At 44.7% G+C, this 24,706-nt stretch overlaps 1 protein-coding gene across 3 annotated transcripts in view; it reads right to left on the bottom strand.

The window, feature by feature from the left end:
* The window catches only part of spns2 (SPNS lysolipid transporter 2, sphingosine-1-phosphate), a 59,260-nt gene that overhangs the window by 15,861 nt on the left and 18,693 nt on the right, over positions 1-24,706 (bottom strand). For all 3 annotated transcript variants that reach the window (XM_070843467.1, XM_070843466.1, XM_070843468.1), the window contains exons 3-8: positions 11,359-11,495; positions 7,970-8,121; positions 5,629-5,695; positions 2,784-2,923; positions 1,865-2,017; positions 1,496-1,685 (exon numbers count right to left, since the gene is read on the bottom strand). In XM_070843467.1, coding sequence (XP_070699568.1) covers positions 1,496-1,685; positions 1,865-2,017; positions 2,784-2,923; positions 5,629-5,695; positions 7,970-8,121; positions 11,359-11,495 — 839 coding nt within the window. The remainder of the gene's footprint in view (positions 1-1,495; positions 1,686-1,864; positions 2,018-2,783; positions 2,924-5,628; positions 5,696-7,969; positions 8,122-11,358; positions 11,496-24,706) is intronic.

Below are 24,706 nucleotides of genomic sequence, written 5' to 3'. Positions count from 1 at the left end.
TTGCCTTTTAGAAGACAGAAGCCCAGCCTTTCCTCCGATTAGCTGTGTGTTGACGAGACAACAGCTGTGAGGGGTCAGTCGGCCTCGATAGGGCAGCACCCACCCTACGGCCACGTCACACCTTCTAATATGACACATCTGTCAGCGCTTCGCCATGAAACCTGAGCTGATCACTTACAAGTGCTGCTGTACTGTACATGATTTCATTTTGTACGTTAGAGTAGTCTGAGAGGAAGTGATGTGTAAAGTCTCAACCTCTTGTGATTAAAAAAAAACTATTAAACTTGTATGTTTTCATACAACTAAATATTTTATTCCTCCTTAGTGGGATATAAAACTTTCGAGAGCATCAACCGCTCACGTTTTTACCCTCTGTGACCGTAACAGAGACAGAAATCTGGTGTCACTCACAGTGCATCAGCTAAAAGCCCTTTCTGTCACACAGCATTTGTCTCAAATTGAGTCGGACAGATCTGTAATCATGTAATTAATATGGATACTGCTGAGTCGTACCTCTGTCAAGCATGTGATAAATTTGGGCCTTTCACCTCGTGACCTTAAAAATTTTAATTCATTAAATCAAAGTCACCGCTTATGCATGTAATTGTCTGTCATTTAGGAACTACTTTGTCTGGCAGCTGCTGGAAAACTACAGTAGATGGAGCATGTAGCATTTAATCAATGAGGCTTTTCTTTCATATTGAAATGGGGCGTTTTCTCAGTTTTATGATAGCAACACTTTCAAACACACCACACGTGTAAATATAAAAGAAAAATCCCAGCAGTAAAAGGCCAAAAAGTCAGAGGCCACACACGCCAAGGCCAGCCAAGGTCACATATTTAGGACGCAGACGCCTGTTTGTTATGTTCCTTGACATGCATGGGAAATATTTTCCATCTTTTCCAGCAACATGTTGAGAGTCAGTTCCTATTCCTTTGTCCTGATAAGAGTGAGAGATTTGTGAGTCCAGCAGTCCAGTGCATTGTTTCGGGGCAGTGGTTGTTAAGTTGCACCCTTTCCTGCTTCACAGGGCAATTAGACACACGAGCACTCTGCGTCTGGACCTTTTGGCCAAATGAGGTATGAGTCTCAGCTACCTGCAGCAGCTCCCGAGGCCTCGATCTAACCCGCAATTAAGGCTATTCATTATGAGGAGCACCACCCACTCACTGCCTCCGGGCCTGAAAGGAACTGGCATCAGGCAAGGTGTCCTCTTACTGCTTCATTCCTGATCCAAACATTAACTCCACCCAATCAGCTTTCACTGAGGCCCCTCTTGTTAGATTGGTTACCAAACGTTCCCCTTTTCATTCTCAGCCCCAGAGGCTAATCCATAATTGACACACTAACACTTCTCTTTGTCAGAGGGACATTTTTCACCAGAAACCTGTTGATTCTTGGAGAGAAAAAAAAAGGACCTAATCACAACTCGCTCCAAACTTCCTCTGCTGCAGACACAATACATGCACAGGAGCTACAGGAAAGGACTCTTACATAAGCTCCTACAATACTCTTCTTGGCCACCACGAAGATGAGGCAGATGAAGATGGCAGAGCCCAGCATGCTGACAGCGCACACGAGCGGGTCGGCTCGCTCTGTCTTCTGGCGGCACAGACGTGTGGTGGCGGCCCCAATGACGACGCCCAACAGACCCGTTACACAGGTGATCGCCCCGAAGATTAGGCTAGACAGGAGAGCAGAGGTGAAAGGAAACAACTGTTATTTTAGAAATATATCATGTCGGTTTTGAGCCCTTGTAAGGTTAAGCTGCCATTCAGCTTTTTACATGTGGCACACAAAGGAGACTGGTGCCTTTCTCTTGTACAAGGTTTCAGATTACACTAGTGCCTCTTAACCTCTCACCTGTCTGTGCTGCTGCAGATCTCTTTTGTGCAGGCCTCTGCCGTCTTCTGCACCACCTGGGCTCTGACCAGGTACAGAGGGATCCACATACCAAATGCACCTGTGGCAAAAGACACCGCCGCGGACGCCAGGGAGGAGAACACATAGCTCCGACTGGCAACCACAAAACACACACACACACACACACACACACACACACACACACACACACAAAATGAGGCAGGTGATTATCTTCTCTTACAAAACAAAAACAAGCAGCTTTTGTCTCTCACACAATCTAAAATCACATCTCACTCACTCTGACTATCTCTGTCATCTGAAAACAACTGCAAAGTGTTAAACAACAGGAGTTTGAAAGATTATCTGGTCGGACAAGATCAGCATTATCTCAAAGGTGAGAAAGTGAGAATTTAAAACAGTGGCTGTAAATGCTGAGTGAATTGAAATGATATACACTTAAGGCTGACAGTTTTATGCCGACAGAAATAACACACTATTTAATGCTTTTTGTTTTTCCATAGGTGGTGAAGTAAGAAGCCAGTAAAGTCTCACACATACTCTCTTAAAATAACTCCCATAAACCTGCATGGCTACATGACAGTGCCTGTATGGAGTTTATAACATTTTTTTAAGGAAATGTAGCCTGCAGGTCATATATTGACAAGGGCCTACAGTGCCATGGATGCAAAGCTCCCTTCACAGCTCAGCAGTATTGCGGAGTGGCGCTGAGTGCATGACACTGGGTCACTGTGCCTTGTGTTGACATTTCCATGCCTCTAATGACTACTATAAAAGCATGTAGCACATAGTATAAAAAAATATATAGTGCATGTGACCCATCATTCAAAGAGTGTGGCTTCGCTGTTGGCGTGCACGGCTCTGGTGCTTCTGGGTCCTCCACTCATCACTGAACCCTTACTTCTTGGCGAGCGCCTTCATGTCACAGAACCAGGAAGTGCGGGTCTTGATGCGTCCCATCTGGTCCGCGCTGCCTCTCTTTGGCTCAGGCACAAAGACCAGGATCAGAGTTCCTGCGGTGATCCCTAAAACTGGGGACACCTGCGGGAACACGTGAGTCTGTGTTAACACATCACACTGGCATGATGTCCATGGTGGTTTGGAGTGAAGCAGACGTGACATGCAGGACAAAGAACAGTGTGTTTACAAGCTGAAAGGAGGGCCACTGTGTTTGCTGATACGCCCGACATCCTATACAAGCCCTCTGGAGCTAAAGACATTCCCTCTGCTCACTCTGTTGGCACTGTGTGTGTGTGTTGATGTGTGTATGTGGGCTCGCCTGTGTGTGCGAGCATACAAGACTCTAAAAGAGCTTTTTGGCTTGGAGAGCTGCTTTGTGAGCTCTGCACCAGAGGAAAAACCTCATAGGTGCCTTTCTGCTATTATGTTGGCTGTCATCCTTTATGGGATACGAGGTGGCATGTTCGTGCACGTGTGTGTCTGTGTGGGGGAGACAAAGACGAAAGACAGGATGCGATCTGTGGGAGGGGGTTTGTTTCAGTGATACAAGTTGCTCAAGAGCAAAACCAATTTCATCTGTAACAGGAAATTCATCATATTACATTTTGTAGTGCATTCGTATGCAAAAGTATTGTATTACTGTGAAATGTGTGTGTGTGTGTGTGTGTGTGTGTGTGCCGCTGTGCGTATGTGTATGTCTTTCATTAAGGGTGTGACTGTGTGTGGCTGATAATGCAGCTGAACGCAGTGGTTACGCTCTCAAAGGTGTGAGGATTCCACCAACACTGATCATTTCCTTTCCTACATTGTGTCTTCCCTCCAATCTTCTGCTTGTGTGGAGCGACTTAATTGGATCCACGTCTCCATCAGAATGTTATAATGTGCTTTCAGTGAAAGAAAGCTTAATGGAGGATGGAGAAGAAAAATAAATAAAGCTCTTTTTGAACACTCAAGTCCCCTAATAATTATTCAGCGAGACACTGGGAATCTGTGACCTTTGACACTGACTCCCACGGGGCCCATTAGACACTTCCTGTATGGACAGTTGACAATCAAACACATTAGCTCCTGCCCTCTCTTGCTCCTCATTTCTGTGCTTCTTATCGTCCACGTTTTTGCTCAACAAGGGAGGTCTCTGGAACACGGCAGGCAAAAACAAACGGAAACGCTGCACTATTTTTCCCGAAAAGCAGGATACTGCTGCACGGAGCCCGTTTCATGTCTTGGTATTTGTTTTCCTCGGCGTGCCACACTGGTGATTAATTGGCTTTGAGATTGTTTTATTGGAATGTCATTGTAGCTGCTGTGGAACAAACTGCCCCACTCTTTGTGTTTTTTTAAATGCTCCACCAAGACAAGAAAATATGGATGTCCTGTTTCCTCAAACCCAGTGAGCTGTCATGTCCAGGAATCTTTTCCACCACGACATGCTGAGAGAATGTTTAACGCCTTCCTTTAAATGTCAGCCGGTTCATAAGAGGAGACAGGTCATCGTTTGTTTTAAGGATTTTAAAGGCTGACCTTGAGGCTCAGCAGCTCATGGGGAGACCTTTCATTGGTGCTCTCCATTAGTGCTGGTATGCCTCATAGAGCCATTCACCTCTAAACGTTTTGTCTCAAGTACTCATTGGGGTCCCAATAAAAAAAAAAACTGCTATGACAACAGTGATTTATGCTTCTGGCTCAACACCTGTGTCTGCTCTTAAGTACGCTGTAAGTGTGCTACTGAAAAAAACAGTCCGATAAGGATTTTGAAGCAATACCCTATTAAGATGGAACAACTCAGCACATTTCTGCAGATAAATGTCCCTTGGAAGTTCAAATTAGTCTTTAATTAAAAGCATAATCCTCTTGGAGTACCTTTTGGACATTTTGAGAGCCAGCACACACACAGCAGTAACAAATGTGTCTGTGTGCCCGGTCAAACTCAAATCCTGTTCTCCTCTCTCTAACTGCCCCACACAGTTTTTATATCTCACAGGAGGTGTTTTGCTTTCTCTGAACAGTATCTTCTCCTCTAGTGTTCATCTGGGCTTGGACACTATCATCCTTTCCACGCACGTTCCATCATTCCCCTTTGTTGCTGTAGAGTACGATGGCGGTTCTTCAGCTTTCCTGAACTGTCTCTTGTGACTCAATGACACATCTCGATCACGATCCACAGCACAGCTAGCAAAAAGAAGGCAACGAACCTGGAACACGCATTTAGTATAAATGTAGCTCAAGCAGCCTTGTGTCATTAAGTTCCTCCACTGAAAAAAGCACTGTACTCAGGTTGGGGAAGAGCAGACACCTTGTTGCTTCACTGATACTGACACTGATCTGGATTCACCGGGGACGACCTCTGCTAGCAAAGTGTAACGAAAGATAAATGTGTTTACAGTGAGTGAGAAAGAAAAAGCCAGCATCAGCCTTGATCTTTAAGAGGAATCCACTTTCCTTGCGGCAGCCATTGGCTCAGAAGTGAACCTCCTTTTCTAGCTTGAACACATATCAGAGGATGTTGATTGCGTTTGCTTTTAAGAAGGATGTTCAGAGAGGGTTCTGTGGGAGGCTGCTGCTGTCTCTGCTCTGTCACTTTGCTACAATGTCAGGACTGGACTGCCTGTTCAGCCATGTGTGTCCCCTCAGGTGCTCGTGCCACCGCTGACCCCTATGACCCCAGATCTATGACAGACCTCGCCATCCAGCCCCGCAGGAGGGGCTCTTCATCTGTCTTTGCGTGCATGTTTCTGTGCAGTGCCGGAGGTTAATGATGACGATGATGATGATGATGATGCCCTTACCCTCAGTGCCCAGTGCCAGTCTCCTGCAGCCACCTTAGCGCTGGACCCCAGGATGTATCCCAACCCGCTGCAGAGAGACAGAAAGACTGTGTTTTAGCAACAAAAGCTTCACACTGATTGCTCTGAACCTGCTGTGCTGAGGTCATATCCATAGTACATGAGTCAGTGTCCTGAGCAAGATGATTCTGTCATTTCCATCACTTCAGCTTACACCTACACTACACACATCCTGTTTGTGGTGTGATAAAAGCTGCGCTGAGTGTTTGGGTACTTGACATGGAGAGCTTATGACAGTGGAACCGATCAAAGAGACCCGGCTGGTTAGACTAGGTCTATTTGCGGATGTGTGATTAGCGTATGTACACATACATGTCACAAAATGCAGGTGCAAAGTTACCACCTATAAGTCAGCAGAGCGCAGTACTGACATCGCAGTCTGGCCCAAGGCCGAGTGTTGTCACAGTGTCATCGAATTTAATCACATTTTACTTGAGTTAAAGGGTGTTTTGTGTTTTATAAAGGGAAATAACAGGGAAATCCTTTGAGGCAAATGTTGCTAGATCAGATCAGATCAGATAAAGGGCGAGGGCCTCCTCTGCTGCGATAAGCCTCTGCTGCTAGATAAGCATCAGCATTTAAGGCACAAAGTGGATTCAAATAGTAAACTGAATGTATGAGTGCAGAGGACTGCTATTATCTTCCACAATGGAATGCAACAAAGAGATAGTTAGTCTTTGATATTTGTTCGTGATCACCAGTTTTCAACTCAGGTGAACACCTGAGGGATTTTTTAGTGATGGCTGTTTCTGAGTGACAGCACGGTCCATCAAAACACAATGAAGCTATGAAATCAGCTCTTGGTGGCCAAATACCAAAACATTTTATGTCATTTTCCCTCTCATTTGTCACCATTCTCCAGCTTAACCCTTCAGTTTTTTGCGCTAGATTAGTCGTTAAAAGTCAGACTTCCTGAGTTGTCAAAATTCTTTGAACCTGTTTGTCTGCATGTGCAGAGCCTCTGGCCTGGAGATACTGTTTTCCATCACAATAGCAGATTGGAGCAACAGATTGATGATCAATTGTGGCCAGCGACTTAACTGTGGGTTGTTATCAGCACTAGCTGCCTAAAGACCAAAACATGGTTGACAGGTTTTTCTGAGTACGTACTCCTACGGGGGAAACAGTCTAGGGTTGTGCTTCCATGATTAGTTCTCCAAAAATAACACCACAGCATAAACAGGCTCAGACAGCATATGATATTTCCAGTGAGTGACTAACAGCTGATCTTATCAGAGTCCACCCAGAGAGTGTTTGGAAAGTTCAACACCAACAATAAAACTCGAGCATGAAAAATATGCTCGCATCAAACACCGGCGTCGCACAGACACAAACACTCTGTGGGGCCAAGTTTAAAAATGATGGGGAAAAAGGAGGGCAGGGGAATCTATTTCCTGTGAATCTGGTCTAATTCCTGAGGTCATTTCCTGGAAACGGTCATAACAGCCTCAGTAAAGACAAACAAGTGGGAGACTGGATAGGATGTCTGATTGCACTTTACTGAGGCCCACTCTTTTACCTCCTATTGTCTGTGTTGCTGGGCAGTTTACTGTGACCTGAACATTTTGGCAGCTCATAACGCAACCACTCAGAGGGCAGTGTAGTCCTTCCAACTGTCGGAACAACACATTCAAATGACATAGATTTAATAAAATACTGATGTTAACAGTATTGGGGAGATTGCAGCACTTTCCCACTTTACTTAGCAGTTCCTTGGGTGTGATTCTGCATGCAGGAGCTGGAAAACAGCGCAGCATGCGGCGGCTCAGACACATGCTGTTAAGCCCTGTATATAACGATAAACCTCAAGTGGCTCCTGCGCCGCATCCACCGGTACATTCATCTTTTATTACTCAGCTTTGTTTGTTTTCTCCCACTGGCCCTTTTTCTGATTGAATGAACTGAAAAGGCTGGAGATTTGAGCTTAATAATACCTCCCACTCCCGCACGCCACATCTCCAAAAAGCCTCCCACCCCCCTTTAAGCTTCGCACAGCCAATTGTAAGTTCTGCTTGCTTTGTGCAGAGGCCCAGAGCTGTTTTTTGTGTGGCTGCTTGTGAAAAAAGCAGAGCAAAAAAGGAGCGAGCCTGACCTTCTCTATGTGACACTAATTCTAATTATCTTTGCACCTTTGGATTTAACATTTGAAGAACCAGCTGGACTGGAGGACCATCACTGAGCTTTGGTATCGTGAGCGTCCACGTGAACATCTCCCGAAATAGATGACACATCTTGTTGTTTTCTAGTGTCTGCTTCAAGAATACAGGACCTGTCTGGCTCTTACCTTCCCAGGGGGATGGCCAGGTAGAAGACAGACAGCATCATGGTGCGGCTGTTACTAGTGAACAGGTCTCCAATGATGGTGGGAGAGATGGAGGAGTAGCTGGACTCCCCGATACCGACCAGTCCTCTGGAGAGCACAAACAGCAAGTAGTACTGCAGAGAGAGAGAGAAAAAAGAGGAGACAGAGGGATAAAGATATAGACTTTCTTTTTTATCAAGCTCTGCAGGAAAACGGCCATTTTTCATCATGTCAGTTCCTCACCAACTTTTCATTCCAGCAGAAAATAAACTCTAACTCTGCCTTCAGTGCAAAGAATAGCTCTCAGGACTACTACTACTACTCAGTAGCAGGTCTAAAGTCTCAAAGATGACAAATTCACAGCTTAAGTGTTCCAGTGCAGGCAGAAAAGTATTTTTCTGTTCTATTTATCTTTTGACCAGAAAATGGCGTCCAGGATCGGACAATGACAACCTCTTTATTTATATTGTTGCACCAAGTCAGGAACATAAAGGCTGTCACACACACATTTTACTAAGTGCAATCATGCAGGAGCATCACATCAGCATTTATAACATCGTCATCACGCAAAGCCTTTCTGCAGACATGTAGAATTTTTGTACATATATATTTATATATACTGTGTATATTGTTATATTCCTTTTATTATATTTCATTGTATTCTATTCTTATTTTATTTTTGTAAAAATGTTCTTATTTATTTATTTATTATTAGGAGCAGCGCCCCTAATTTCATTGTACCGCAATGACAATAAAAGGCTCTTCTATTCTATGTCTAGTCCTATTCAGCTATATTAATTTACCGTGGCATATTAACTTTCCATCAGATGTAATATGCTGATAAATAAAAGGATGACTACTTAAAAGGCTTTAATAGGAGCATGCACACTGGCGGGGGCACCTGTGTAGGCAGCTGGATTGTTAACTGTTTCCATGGTAACTACTACTCTCTGGACTCCCGCGTCTGCTTGTGAAGCTACAAAGAAACCTGGTTCCCCCACACTGGAATCACGCAAACTACAAATACTGGCAAATACACTACAAATGCACTCATTTGCATACCGTCGCAAATTAGCCGCATGTAGAACTTGTTAATGTTGCAATGAAGTAACGTGTGGTGACAGACCGTGTCAACAGACCGTGTCAACAGTAAGTATCAACAGTAAGCTTTGCTGCAGTCACATTTCCTTACATTATGTGGGATATGTCCACCGTGCTAAACCCGATAAAATGAGACTGCGGTGTGTGTGAGTGTGATAAGGTTACACTCTGTGTGGCAGCAGTGAAAGGAGACTAATGGAGGGGCTGTAGGTAGCAGAGGGCTAGGTTGGTCATCCCTGTGCTGTCTCTCCAAGCGTCATGCTGGTAGATGGGACATCATGTTATACACAAAGACATCACACACACACACACACACACACACACTGTCACTCACTGTAAGATAACACTTAAGGGTCCCAAACTGCTCCTTAAAAAGTTTTTCTGCTTCACATCGCCTCAAATGATTTATAGTCAGTCTATTTTCTTCTTTTAATGACCCATCGTTTAGTGGGATCGTGATGATGATACACCTCTTTGTTTGTGTGGTCGTCCGTCTGTCAGCGCCACTTGGAACAGAAATGCTCGTAGCTGCGACAAAACCAAAAAGCAGCTACGCCAGAGGGGCACCACAAAAATGAGGTTTAGGAATTGTAAAGGCAGATTAAAAACAGCAATGAGATGAAAGAGACTACGTAGTTTAAGGAAAGTGCACTCTTTTCAACAGTTTTGAACCTATTATAACAAGAGTCTTGAGTCTGTAACCGAAGCCAAAGATCCCAACATCACGACAGCTGAGGGGGGAGCATGTATATATAGATGACAGCCATCAAATAAAACAGATAAATGGGCCCAACAAGAATAAATGATCATTAATCCATGCAGCGGCGCATTATTACAACAATAGTAGTTCAATAGTCATTATCCCTGTCTCTCCCTTTTCATATTCAGGAGATGAAAGTGAATGGAATGGTTCATGCCTTCCATTACATAAAATTATAAATAGACTGCCACTAATGGGCTTCAAAATTTCAAATGACCTACAAGTGATGGTTTTATGACGATAATCTGTTGTGGTCATGCAGAAAAAAATATGCCATTTCACTTTATGGCAGCGGCAGATTTCTATTACATAAGATCTGAATTCTGAATCTGCTTCAAATCCTTCTAAAATGCCCCAGAGTGTCTTAAATGCGTAATGATAGGACTCAGTTGTAAGTGGTCATTAACGTTTCATTACATGTCATGTCTTTCATCTCTCATGGCGACAGCGCCGTGGAACTATTACATAAGAGCCATCTACTCTTGTCTCCTTTGATTGGCGCGCTCTGAAGCATGTCTTGAGGGTGAGGTCTGGGGCAAGAGGCCTGTGGGTGCTGAACATCACTCCTCATCTCCTCATCAGCTGCCTTTGTGACATTTGTAAGAGGGGAAGAAGACGTTAATTTTCAGCTGAGCCATAAGCAGCCTGAATGCATTTCCTGCTTAGGCAAATGGCTGCCATCTTGTCTCTGAGCAGATGAGTCTATAGGGGACTAAAAAGTCAAAGGACGCCCTCCTGAGACATCTCTGAGCTGTCATTCCCTTCCATAGCTCTGGGCTGACGAGCTTCGACAGTGAACCGGCTTACTCACCGGAGAGACGGCATTGCGAGACACCATGACGCATGTGTGCAGACATGACATGTGCTGCATAAATTTAACCAACGTAGTTTTTAACGCCACTTATCTTTGCCAGTCGAGCGGCTTCAGATTGTCAGTCTGTTCGATTTTTACTGCGACTGTCCATCAAGGCTATATAACAGAGCTTGTCTTCCCACCCCCACATACGTGTGCATGCACAGGGCCTTTTGCTGTACTGTGATGATTACTTTCACCGGGACACCCCTCCCCCACACCATCGCCCCCGAGAATAATGTCATTGTTTAATGCATCCAGCACTGCCCAGCACACAGGGGCTGTTAGAGATATAAAATCTAAATCCACTTGTCAAGGGGCAGTGTAACGACAGAGCCTTGTCTTCTAAAGCATTGTAATTGAGACAAGTCTGAGGCATGGGCCCTCATCAGTTGACTGGCTGGTAGCCAGAGAAAAGAGAGAGACAGAGGGAGAGAGACGAGAGACATAAACAATGTCTACAAAGGCAAAGCTGGTGTCTGATTTAATGAGCGTATCATTTCATATTACTAGCCTTAACGCCAAGCATATCCAGACCAGAACAGAACAATTAGCTCACCAGTGTATCACAGGGGCGGCAGCCTAATAGAATAACACTGGAGCTCTCGTGCTGTGATTGCTCTACAGTTCCGTGTCAGAGCGTGTGCACTGCCGTACCTCTTTGCTGATGAAGGAGCTCGACAGAGTAACAATGGACCAGAAGAAAATGCCGCAGCTCAGGATGACCTTTCTGTTGAAGCGGTCGCCCAGGTAACCGAAGATGGGAGCTGCCACCATGAAGCTGCAGATAAAGACTGTGGAAGGAAAAGAGAAAATGTTACTTTGGATACAGAGACAGAAAATCAAGGTTACTAATGTAGACGTCAGTAGACATAGTCTTGGATTTGCATGGATTTAGCTATTCAGTGTGTTTCTTCACTGTGCTTTGCTGTGAAAATCTATAAATTCTAACTGGACAGAGGCATGTGTTTCAGCCTCCAGGTCCACTTATTCAGCCAAGGCTTGTCCAGATTGACTGGGTGATACCAGTCAGCCAGAGACACAGTGAAGGACTGCCAGAGGACACGTCCACTCAACTCCAACCAATTAGGACCCCATTATACTTCACCTACACTTACTACGAGAAACCTGGCAAAAGAATATTAAATACAGATAGCACAGCATGGGAAATGTCACGGTGAAAGGTGCTGGCCGTTGTAAAGGATTCAATTTATACATAGAGAGGGGAGGAGAAGGAGTTGTACAAATGTGGTGCGCTACAGTAGGAGGGATTGTAGGAAAAGCTACAGTTTGGGATGCAGCCAAATACAGTAGCTGCTAAAAGAGACAGAGGGAGAGAAGGGAAAGAGATGGGATCACATGCCGTCAAACAAATAAAAACCTAAACAGAGGTATAGGAAAGAAAACTCGGGGTTTAATACATCACTGCCAGAACTGTAATTTAACTGACTAGATACATTATATCACACACCAGCAGTGATTCTTCCCACTATCGTCTGGGGAGAGGACCGCGGTGGCTTTGAGGCCATAAATAATTCCTCCATCTTAATTTCTTACAACCAATCTTATGTCCCCGCGAAAGGAACACAAGTGCTTTGAAAAGTGTTCCCCTAATTGCCCCACTGCTGACTGGACAACCAGGCCTTGTTCTCTGGGCTTTAAGTCAATATTTATGAGGACGGCCAACCCAAACGGAGCTGAATTTTTAATGCTCTCAAACCGACTTTTGTGTCTTTGCAGAGGAGAAAGGGCAGAGACGTTACTCCTGACAGCGGCGAGGGGAGCTGGGGAGGCAGGCTGGGGTGTTTTGACACATCATCAGCATAAACATACAGAGGAGGAGGGGAGGAGATGAGAGAGAGAGAAGAGAGGAGGGGGTGTTATATAAAACACAGGCATCACAGGCCCACAGCTGCTCAGACCAAACGGACAATAATCAGATTATAACATTACTGTGGTTTTGAACATGTGGCGTTATGATGTGATAAAAAAAGAGATGCACTTATTTTAGGGTGTTACCGACATCTTCACCTTTGCTTTTCTCTTTTGTTAGTGCAGTAACGTTTTGCTCTCTGTGAGTTTACTCATTCTTCAAACAACAGATAGTCTGCACTGTATGATCACACTGATTCTAGAAACGCTAAGCCGTGATTCCCACATTTTTTATTCAATAATAATCGATAAATTCTAAGAATTAATGATCAATTATAATTAATAGATACGATATCAAAACTACATATCTAAATTTTACTTATTTTCGTACACCCATTCTTATAAAATACAGATATCCTCCACTGATGGATAAATAAAAATCCCTTTTCAGAGAGTGAAATGTGATTTAAAATGTAATTTCAATCACATTTGAATCAATATTAATGAATCAGTCACAGCGTGTGTCTTCACAGGGATTGCTTTCTCTTGTCATTACAGATAATGAGTTTCTCCCACCTGATCTCTACATCACACTACCCTCCTGCTCTGTCTCTCCCTCTCGCTGCCTGTGTTTCCCTCCTTCTCTCACTTTCTGCAGCCGTCATCGTGAGCATTTATGTGGATAAGTGCTGCAGGTCTATTGTGTAATGCTAAATGACACTGATGACTGCAGGTCAGCCTCTCCAAAGAGCTTTACCAGCTCACCCTGCAGCCACAGCACACACACACACACACACACACACAGATCAGGGTGTTCTGCAGTGCAGACTGGAGATAAGATGAGGGAGAGGTCCACAATCACCCTCCACCAGCTGGTTCCATGTAGGTTTTAAAGCCAGGGGCCGAGGGCTCATTACTCTCCCAGTTTGGCAGCATGTCAAAAATACATACATACACATCGTTAACTGGCCTATTTTAAGTCATTAGCAGGACCACACATCACAGAGCCTCCGCGTGTCTGATTTCATGTATCTTTGTGATTTTGTTGATAAGCTACACCATTTCCTTAAGGCTCATTATCACCTCTTAGCAGCGTCAGCACATGGGAATGAAGCCCAAGCCTTGACAGTGGGTATTTATTTAGTATTAACCCTGCTGCTCTCTGAGCAACGGGAAGGAGTGTTCATACTGCTTTAATATTCTGCAACTTAAGAGTGAGAGATAACACCAACTCCTCAGTCCAGAACCTGGCAAAAACAAATCAATAGCATGAGCCAAACATGTGTGAGAGAAGCATTTTCTCAAGAAGTGATAAAATAAAAAGATAACCAACTATCGTCACACAAGAGCTACAAATAGACGTCTTCTTATTTGACAGGCAGAGGAGGATGTTGCCAGGTTGTGTTTGTTAAGCATAGACAGGTACGCCCTTCTACAGAATCAGGGTGAGTTAGTTCCTCATTAAATTCTTTCCATTCAGTGTCTGCACCGACAGCCCTGCTGTGATCTAAAGATTTGGATCTGGAGAGGCTGCCTAGTTCTCTTTGACCTAAATTATAGAATGGATTTGAAATGGGCCTTTGATTAGAATGACAATAAGACTGTCTGACTGTGGATTAAACGTTTACCGTGAGGATTAAAGGACACAATATACAGGATAATATGGATTCACAAAGGAGACACCTGCTTCTTTTTATTCTACTAAAATTTTGATTTTATTCTACAGGAATCTTTCATGGTTTCATTTTGTTGTGATTAATTCAATTTTACGTTGTATGTATTAGCAGGTTGTGCGCATACTAATCTGCATTGTCTAAGACACATGCTGCACACCGATATCACCAGTAACCTTTATTGGGAAACATCTACTCCCAGGAAATTCTCTGTCAGGACAAAGAATGAAACCACTGTTTTTCTGCCACTCCTCTTTAAAGACTGCAACCCCACAAGGGCCCAAATAAAGAAAACTGTCATGCTTGGAAACAATGAGTTCCTCCTCTGAGCGCAACACATTTTGAGGGATCTGGCATGTTTTCTTCTAAGATAAAATACTGCTGAAAACTCTACACTACATTTATTTAATGGTAATACAGATTTTGAAACGGCATTGTACAGTCTGACCTCGTGTCAGATATGTTTGGCTTCATTAGCGGCTCAACGGACTCAATGACAAGAAAATAAATGTGTTCAGTCTATTTCAGGACACTGTAGGAAAGACAAACACACCATGACTAACAATAAGTCTCCACAGATGCCAGGTTACACCCAAAAGTCTCAGTGCAGACAGTGACAACCGCAGGTCTTAATAGGAAAATCTTAATTATTCATAATTCATTCTGCAGCGGATATGTCTAATTTTGCGGTCTGAAATTGCCCAGTTGAACTGGTAGTTGGCGAGAGGTGCAATGAATATTAAAGTTTGACTGACATACAGTAAACAGCTCTTGAATATGAAACATGTATAAAATGTCGCTTGTCCTCTCAAGTCACATTCCTACGCTGACCACCATTGTGTCTTTGTTTATTCTTGCTGATGCAGTGGAACACCAGCAGTCCACATGTTTGTGTGATCTCCACAGCGCAACCAGAGATAAGCCCTGGCTGATCACCAAAGATGGCAATCTCTCATAAATAAAGTACGCATGTTACAAATATTGAGCAGGAAAGCCGTCACAGTGAAGGCTGGTGTCTGGAGCAGACCAACTCTGTGGATGTTTACTCTGCAGGCCAAAGGGGAGGAAAGGTTTTCATAACTTCATTTATAGAACAATGGTCAGCTTTGACTACTATTTAAACAGTGACTGACTCAAGCTGCTGCTTTTCAGTGTAGTAAAAGCAGCATTTCCTTTTTAGTATTGAGCTCCGACTGATGTCAAACACCTCCGTTTGCGTCTGAGAAAGGAACATCTGACAGATTAGAGGAGATAATTGTCGTGGCTAATTTTTCTGTTTTGCAGATACAACAGACCTCGTTCATATTCCTAAAAGAATTACTTTTAATCCCAGTAATTACAGTTTTCACCATCGGTGTGTAATCAGTGACAATGACAGCACTACCTTGGCATTTGTTTCTAGGGGAAGTGACTCAACCAGAGCCTGGAAAACAACCTAAAGAAGCCCTGCAGTATCAGCCCGACTTCCTGCCTTTATCATTAGGCTTGTGCGACATATTCCCTGCTATTACGTTCACAAACACAGGCTCCCTTCTTTTGAAGCCATTGTTTACTTCATCCCTCCTCTTGGGCTGTGACTAATTGTCAATTCCACACCAGCAGCATAAGTCAAGAAAACAAGCCGAGCGGTTAATTAATGGCATTTAAGGACATTTGTGACTAAATTATTATGTATACTCATAACAATGCTGCACAACGCCATGCGGTGAACATGGAGATGACTCGCCGTGACCTTACTGAGTTGTTTGAACAATTAAGGTCATTTATTAATGTCGCCTCGACTGACTGCAGTGACCCCTTTGAGGACAGTCTAGTAGAAGTAGTTTTGAATTTTAAAGCCTCTATAGAGTAGCTGAATTAATCATTATTCCTTTTTATCTGTTTCATTCTCTTTGTAGCCGAGGCTCTTCAACTCCCTGCTTACTTCTGACAGCATAGAGACCAGCGGTCCAATGAACAGACTTTTCAGTCTTCTGTGTGCTTCAGGTCTGAGTGCTAAACCGGTTCTGATAATGGCCTTCAAATTCCAAATAAGATGCTGTGCATATTTCTCACAGGCTCTTAATGAGCAAATTACACCAATTACCAAAGTCTTAGCACATTCCACGCGAGGATAATGAGAGGACTCAGTGACAGGTATGGTGGGAACACTGGAGTCGTCAGTGTGATGTTAGATACAGGTGAAGCGTGCTCCTCTGCTCACCTCTTCCTGACGTCAATAAGCCACCAGATAACACCAGAGAAAATGAAAATGTGTATTGGCTAAATGGGCTAAAGGCCTGGGACATTGTTTGTCAGCCACAGTTAGAACACACAGAGCCCCCCCCCCCCGGCTCAAACATATTTACCAATGGATTACTTGCGTTTAAAAATGTCTCTCTGTGAAATGAAACAACTCTTGACCTTTTAACAAATGACGGTTTCTCACTTGACAATGAGCCATTAAACCTGCAGTTATAAATAGTATGGTAAATGTCAGTGAGTCCAGATTTAATTCATCATCATCCTTTATTATCTTTTATCTTTAGTGGCGCCTTATGGAGCCTTTAACACCTCAAGAAGTATGTCTGTACCAAAGCCTTATACTCTACAAATTAATTAAAGTTATTCCATCTAATTATACCTCTTCTTCGTGCTTCAGTCAGGTAGTCTGCTGCTGGAATAGTCTTTTATATTCTTCATATTGGAAATTTTACGGTAAATTAACCACCATGAATTACCCCATTTAGGTACAGGGGAGCTCGGCGCTGGGTGGAAAAATAGCAAATTATGACAGTGAATGTAACTCAACTCAAAAACTGAATACAATGGAGCAAGCTGCACCCCCCCACTGGCAGACCCCACGAACAGAGAGAGGGAGAGTAGAAACACCGGACATCCAGCTCTCGCTTTGATTGGCCAGCAGAACAAAACCTCCTGGGATGACTCACCCCCTGTGATTCAATGCCACAGTGAATAGAGCATCAGGAGGAGATGCAGACACACGTATGTTGAGTGTGTGTATGTGATTGATATTCACTGAGCCTGTGCAGATACATTTCCCTATGAAATGCACGTTTCCCCTGAAGGGAGCACCTGTGAGCCTCTGCATCCGGCTGTGGGATACCAAACGCTCAACCACTCATTTGATCCTTTTTTTCCACAACTGCATGTATATGGAACGACTGACGGGGATTTTGTTTGAGAAGTGGAAATGAAAGTGCATGAAGTCATCTCACACTCCTGTTCTGCTGCTTTCAAGTGCTTCCTTTAAGCTCCTACCTCTGAGATTAGACTGAGATGAAGTAAATATGATTAGTCACAGATTCAGTTGCTCCCATTTGAGAATAAAATCAGTTTTATTTTACTTGATATAGAGCTACTTTAAGTTACAGTGGCGGAATGAGAAATGGGGGGAAATTATTTCAGGGACACATCTGAGTCTTTCAGGTGAAAATTAAATTACCACAAGAATCTGAACAGAGGAAGAAAAGTAACATTCAGCAGCACTTCTTGCGTACATGGGGTGTAAACCAATAATGCGTGGTGATACATTGCTGCTCTAATAAAATGTTCTCTTAAAACCAGATTTCATCAATGTGGAATTCTTCTTTAAGGTTTTGATAGTTGGGTATTTCCCACCTTTTAGCTGAAGGCACTGTCATCCTCGCAGCTGTGAAACCTGACAGTCCAACTAAGGGACAACAGTTTGAGGAATGTGAGTGTCAGAATTAGAGGAACAGGAGAAGCTCGTCCTATCTGCAGGTCTGTACATGTCTGCAGGCTAGGCGTTGTCACTCGGTGCCATTTACAGCACGGCCAAGTGCCACTTTGACCTGTTGACTGTGGACGAGGTGTGTGTCTAGGTGTCAGCGTTCATCACATCGCAAACACGCCGCTTCCATAAATACAGCTCCCCTCGTCGCTGTCTGTTGACTCTCCTGCACCTTTGAGCCTCTGCCCTTTTCATCATTACAAGGTTATCGGCCTGCTGCAACCGGAGGCGTTTGTATGAAGAGTAAACTATGGATGAGTAATGTCTGTTAGTCAGTAAGAACAGCTTAGTATCCACTCAGTCCAAGAAGGGCTCCAGGAGTCTAGGATAACATTATCTCTATTAGCATACAGATTAAAGCTTTAATTTCATAATGCTTTGCAGGAATGCCCTGCTATTCATGTCACTTCACAACACGAGTGTCCATCGCACAAATCACTGCTTCAACTGGCTTGAAAATCACAAACCAGTCAAAGCCTCCCTGTAACCCCATACAGTCTATGACATTATTTCCACTGTGACAGACAGCAGAGATAAATGGTTAGACACAACCGATCAAAAGACACCGAATGAATGAATCCATCCATGATTCTGGACTGCCACTATACTGTGTATTTGGCGTGAGCTGCTGGCTGACACATCTTTGACAACACCGCCCACTACATCTGTGGCTAAACAGCATTCTGTTAAAGCTTTTTCCTCACACGGTCAACCTTTCATAACGAAAGCAATTCAGTTGTAGCTCTAAAGGAGAGACTTTCTGGTACCTGTGGTGTGATTCTGATTCAACCTGGTCATGCACACATGGAAAAGTACCTGAAGCTTTCCACATGTGAGGCAACACCTCATGAGTGTCTGAGGAAACGAACAGGTAGAGGAATCCTGGTTGTTTCCAGGAAGGAAGAGACAATATAATAGTTAAATACCAGCATGGACACTGGAGGGAGAAACTCCCTGAGAGGAAACCTGTTATCACGTGTGCAATTATACATCATTTCCAAAGCTGCTCTCTCTGCGAGCTTATTGAGCCTCTTATTATTCATGTTTCAGTTCGGTATTACATTTGACAATTAATCAGTATGCAGCAAATGTGCAATTATAGTACTACAGAGGCTGGCGGGGCAGGGTAAGCTTACTGCTGAATAGTGGCTAGACTTACCAGCATTTATTTAACAGAATGCAGCCTCGGGGAGGTTTCCATCGTCTCTGGTGTATTATATTTAACACAAATCTAAATCTAACGCTGTTTACTGGAGTTCTGGATCTCATAAAAGGCCACTGTGCATCCATATGGAGCAGAGTAATTCAGCCTTCTCTCAACCTGCTTGCTGTGGTATTGAGATGAAAGGCGAATGAGAAAATCAACACTTACTCCTACAAAGGTTGGGGATAAGATGCTACATGTACTTTATTATTATCTTCATGTTGCAACTGCTGACTGAAAATAGTACAAAGTGAATCAGTAATATGTGACAACAAAGAGTGGAATAAAGAAACTAAGAGCGACGTCGTCCTTTCAGTCATCACCAACTAATAAACGGTGTCCAGTGTAGCAGTGTGTTGTGTTTTCCATCAGGTGTGCAGCAGTACCGCCGGGAGTGGTAGCTTTGTTTCCTCTTCCTCTAATGATTAATGGGGCTGCCTGTGGAGGGTGTGACACATAACTTTGGTGTGAGTAGGACACCAGAGCCGACCAATGCGTCTTAGGTCAGACATTCTCATACATCACATCTCTTCCTCCTGGATTCCACTTCATGTGGTGCCCCAATCGTTTCTGCATTCCTCAAATTTCTCATCACCACTAATTCTCTCGGAAACCCCTGCGTTCAGACTTCACCGGGGTTGGATTACCAATGCGTTGGCTGCTGTTTGATGAATGCCACATGCAGCCTGGGAAATACTCCTGTGGTACTCTCTCGCCTGTTTCTGTCAAACTCAGCAGCTAATTCCCGCAGAGGCTGCCATCAAACGCTTCCTAATGCCGACTTAATCCCCTTTTATTTTATTCAATCGTTCAGCCACTCTGAGAGCTGATGGCTTGTCGCCACAGCTGCAGCAGATCTCTCTACTACCTGCTCAGGGTGAGAGCTGCAGCTGGGGAGAATTACACGCTGCTACAAATACCACGCCTGGCAAGAGTGCACTGGAACATCATCTTTTGCACGTTACCAGCACATATTACATTGGTAAGAATACAGAAAGGTTCCTGCTTATGTTCTAAAAAGAAGAAACAGTTAGGTTCCAGAGCTCGGTCCAAGCTGCAGCATTAATAAAAACATGTAGTTATTTTTTCCCAGGGATACTTTCCTGTGGGTCGGTGACATGGCAGCGTGTTGAGATCCAGCAGAGCGCTGGAGCGCAGGGCGAGGAGTTTTTCTTTCCTGCCATTTTCCTGCACAGTAACTACAGAGCAGGAGACTTAATGACAAGTTGAGATGACAGAGGGCCCTGCATGTCTCTGGTGCTCTTGTAGTCTAAGCCATGTTATTGGGACTAATAGGATATGAAAACTAGGCATGACACACACGTACAGGCACATTACTCCACTCCACTACACTGATGAATGGAAACCGACCAAATGAGCAAGCCCTATCTTTGACCTTGACTTGCTGTATGAATCGAGCACATGTCTTTGACTAGGTGCTGTGTGTGTGTGTGTGTGTGTGTCTGTGTGTGTGTGTGTGTTTTGAATTGATCTGTTGATGTCAGAACGAGTGCAGCAGCCTCCCGTGGCGTCAGGTAATCGATCGGTGTTCAGCCTCTTTTTCGAAGAAGCTGGAGGAAAATGTTGTTACTACAGATACTTGATCACTCCCATGACGACTAAAAGATATGATGGAATAACAGGCCTTCTCCAGATCTGAGACTCTCCCACAACACCCCCGCCTCTCTTTTGCAGTTTCTGTGGTGCTTAAAAATAAGGGCCGATTAGAGATCTAATAGGACATTTATGTGAAGTAGGGCTGACAGCGTGCTTGTTTAATTGGCCTTAAAATCCTGATTGGATTGGCAGTCACTCATCGGCACTGCTATTGGGAAGTGTGGGGGGGGTGAGACAGGGAGCAGGGTGCCAATCATCGCCCAACAGCTGCCCTCCTCCGAGACATGGCCTATAAAAACAGCCTGAGATGGAGCCACACACACACACACACACACACACACACACACACACACACGCTGTTATGTCGATGCATCATCAGGTCATCGTTCTATTCTCGTCTCAGCAGGAGAGGGGCCGCTGAACACCATCGCAACGCAATTATTTGGCTTTGGGAATCAGTAGTGGAGAAGATTAAACCTCGCTGCCATGCATGACCAGAGGGAGGAAGTCACAGGTGGCGCTTTCTTCTCCTTCCATTTCCCTTCATCCCTCAGTCTCCTCTAACTCCTGTAAGGTACCAGTGGGAGTGACAACTAGGCAACAACAGCTGCCAAACTGCTGATAGAGAGAGAGAGAGGAGGTACCAAGGGATACCAACCAGGGCAGTAGACAAAATAAGAGCAGCTGTGAGTGGCCAAAACAGCTGATCAAGCACTCCTAGCTCAACTTCCCACTGTGTAAAAGGAAGTCAGAGAGGCCTCTATTCAACAGTAGACGTTTTTGATTGACACTAGCCATAAACCTGTACAATTGGCCACAACACAGAGCCGATCAATAGCAGGTTCCAGCCAGCCACAGCTACAGCATGGGATCACGGGATTATTCCTCAGTGGCAAAAACCTGACTTCTACTAGGTACAATGCTGACTTCCTGCTGTCTAGGCTCAGAACTCTTTGTGGGCACAATAAGTCTGATGTGTTAGCTGAGCTCAAGCCATAAGTCTCACACAGCACCTGTGGCCTCATTCCTTACAGCTCACATACGGCTGAGTGGCAGACTGACACCATGTTAAGACTGGGGCAATGTCAGTCAGTGTGTGTGTGTGTGTGCTGGTGTCCTGTTTCAGACAAGGTGGGCAGCCACACACAGAACAGCACACAGACAGTCTGTGAGCTGTTTTGAGCACCGGCTCCTTATTAAGCCACCGCCCCCCTGTACATCCAGCCCGACTGACCCCAATAACTCTGCTTCCACGCTAAACCAGTGGTGCATAATCATTATCCCACCTTCAACTGTACGGAATTATTCAACCAATTCAGACTTTTTTCAATTTGCCTCAAAGCACTTTAATGTAATAACCTCAGCATGTTAACAGGAAGAGAAAGTCTTCTCACAGATTTCTCTGTCTGGTTGACAAAAGAGCTCAAAAAAAGGTAACCCCATCCAGGTGAACCCCCTCTCCTCTTCCATTAACCTTTCACACCCTCCGCACCCTCAGGACCGGTCCTGCTCACAGCTGTGTGTGGGTGTCACTCAGTTCAGAGAGCCGCTGCCCGAGGCCCACAGATGCCTGTCATTTGCAGTGGGAGAGTACATCTCAGGCCGTCCTGGTGCTGTGACAGGTCTGCTGCGCTCAGGTGAGACCGTCTCTGCATGCTGATGGACGGGCCGGAGAGCTCCAGGCTCAAACCGCATGCCTTTGCCTTAATGTGACTGACAGCTAGGAGCACCTCATCCTCTTACACAGAGAGCGGAGACCTCGGCTCTTCAGGCTATAATTGCACTCGTGCACACACACATGCACAATAGAAATGAGTGCATACCTCAAGTCAATTTGTGTTGTGTAAGCTGCTTTTCAAAGGGTTGGTGTTGCCAAATAACAGAAATAACTGGTGCTGCGGGGGCTGAGCTCACCACAGGGTATTTTCCATGTGTTGTCTTTTAGGATGAAAACACCAGTTTACACCATCGCACTGCAGAATCCATTCATCTTACCTCAAGACATGAGCTTCTTATTTTCCTGCCAATGCGAGTGTAATGATTCTACTATTTTTTTCCAGAAATGAGTATCAATATCTCATAACAAGCTATCGAGAGACACATTCCAATACCAATTTCATTTTTATTGCAAAACAAATAAAATTATCTAATGCTACATAGACAGTCACAAACACTGCAGCAGCTCTAAAGGGCTCATATAGTGCTCCGTCAAGCTAGTATTTCCCAAAAGCAAACAACTTGTCAGTAACTTCTAGATATGGGAAATGTTTCATTCCAGTAGCTCTGATCAGGAGCCAAAGAAAAGGGTCAAAACTATCCTTTACTTAAACTGACCCGGAGCAGAGTTCATGAAGCGATTGTGACTCAGACTTGTGTTTGTTCTCAGACTTGGATCCAGCAGTGTGTGGTCAGTGTTTTTTAAAAGTGTGAGGGTGACCTGGCAGCAGCAAAAGACAGAAAGCCTCAGCACACACAACGCCCACAGCCTGTAAAACACCTACGTTGGCAGTTTAAGTTCCCAGGTGGAAGAAAGCTGCCAGGACAGAGGGAGTGAGGAAGGAGAGAAGGCAGAGCCGGCCAGGCCTGCAGGTGCTCACAGAGGCAGGGATTGTTCCCACTAGAGACAGAAGCGGGGGTGGGGGAAGCCGGACGGGGCATGTGTATGTTGTAAACATATACATATACACACTGAGAATCTCCCCTCCAGCACCCTGATTACATCAACCGCCCAACTTCTTCTTCACACCTAGGCTCCCTGTCTGTGGCTGCCCGCTCTCACAGCTCCAGGCCCGGACACCCAGCATTCCTCAGGCCGGTGTGAGAGAGAGGTCGCCTGGGGATCAGGGGCCAAGTGGAGTCTGAGCCATCACAGGCCTGGACAGGCCAGGCAAAACCAAACAGCCCTGCTTTTAGGCTGCCCAGCTGGGTGCCTCTCAGAGACCTGCACATGCAGACGGTACAGAGGGCAAATCAGCTACACGTGCCCCTCTACTAACAAACCCTGTGTGTGTTTAGGTGTGTGTGAGTCTGTGCCAGTGTGGCTGTGTGGATAACCCAAATAATGAGCTAATGCAAACAGAACTGAGAGTCGAACACCCTTTACACTTACGGCTTCCTGTTTTCAATATTTCAAACAAGTTCACCTGGAAAAGTCAGTGTGCTTTTACAGATTCAGGCACTGTGCTGGTTCAAAAAAACAAAAAGAAAGTTGGTTCTACACATAAGGACCATTGCCAGTCTGTACAGGCATCATAGGACACATGTGAGCATAAAGAAGGAGAAGAAGGAGAAAGGGTTGCTGGTAGAGAGTGAAATATAGACTCTTCACGCTACAGTAAAACTGGGTGGAAATGACATTTGGAAATGATGAAATGGCTTATTCACTGAAAAGTCAACAGAAATTACAACACTGATTTCTTTTTCCTGCTGGATATTTTTGTCCTCAACACACCATTCAGCTCAAATAAAGTTAGCCTAAGAACATCAAGAGCAGGAGGAAAACACTGGGCTGTATTATTTCCCCCTCAGACTCAAACCTGCCCTCAATGACACTTTGTGCACAAGCTTGCTGGGGTTTGAATGAGTTTGAGGGCACATGGAGACAAGACTGGGTCCTGTCCTCCAAAGAGAGAGCTTTGCAAGGTATCTCCCTAAAAGGGGAATTCATTGGGGTCTAGAGTGGAACAGGAAACCCCGCCCTGAGCCAGAGTCCTCAGACGCTCCGGGTCCATGCATGCAGGCTCTCAGGAGAACAGCCTGCTTGGCTCCTGACTGTGTTCTCTTTCTACTGACATGCCCTGGTCCTCCTCCTGCTGCTGCTGCTGCTGCTGTGAGGAGATCTTTCTCCACACTTCAGCCTGTGATGCAGTGGTGCCAAGCAAATAT

This window comes from Pempheris klunzingeri, chromosome 14, assembly GCF_042242105.1.
Source record: "Pempheris klunzingeri isolate RE-2024b chromosome 14, fPemKlu1.hap1, whole genome shotgun sequence".
NCBI lineage: Eukaryota > Metazoa > Chordata > Actinopteri > Acropomatiformes > Pempheridae > Pempheris > Pempheris klunzingeri.
Note: the sequence above shows the minus strand (reverse complement) of the source record. Positions and strands in the feature narration are given on the sequence as shown.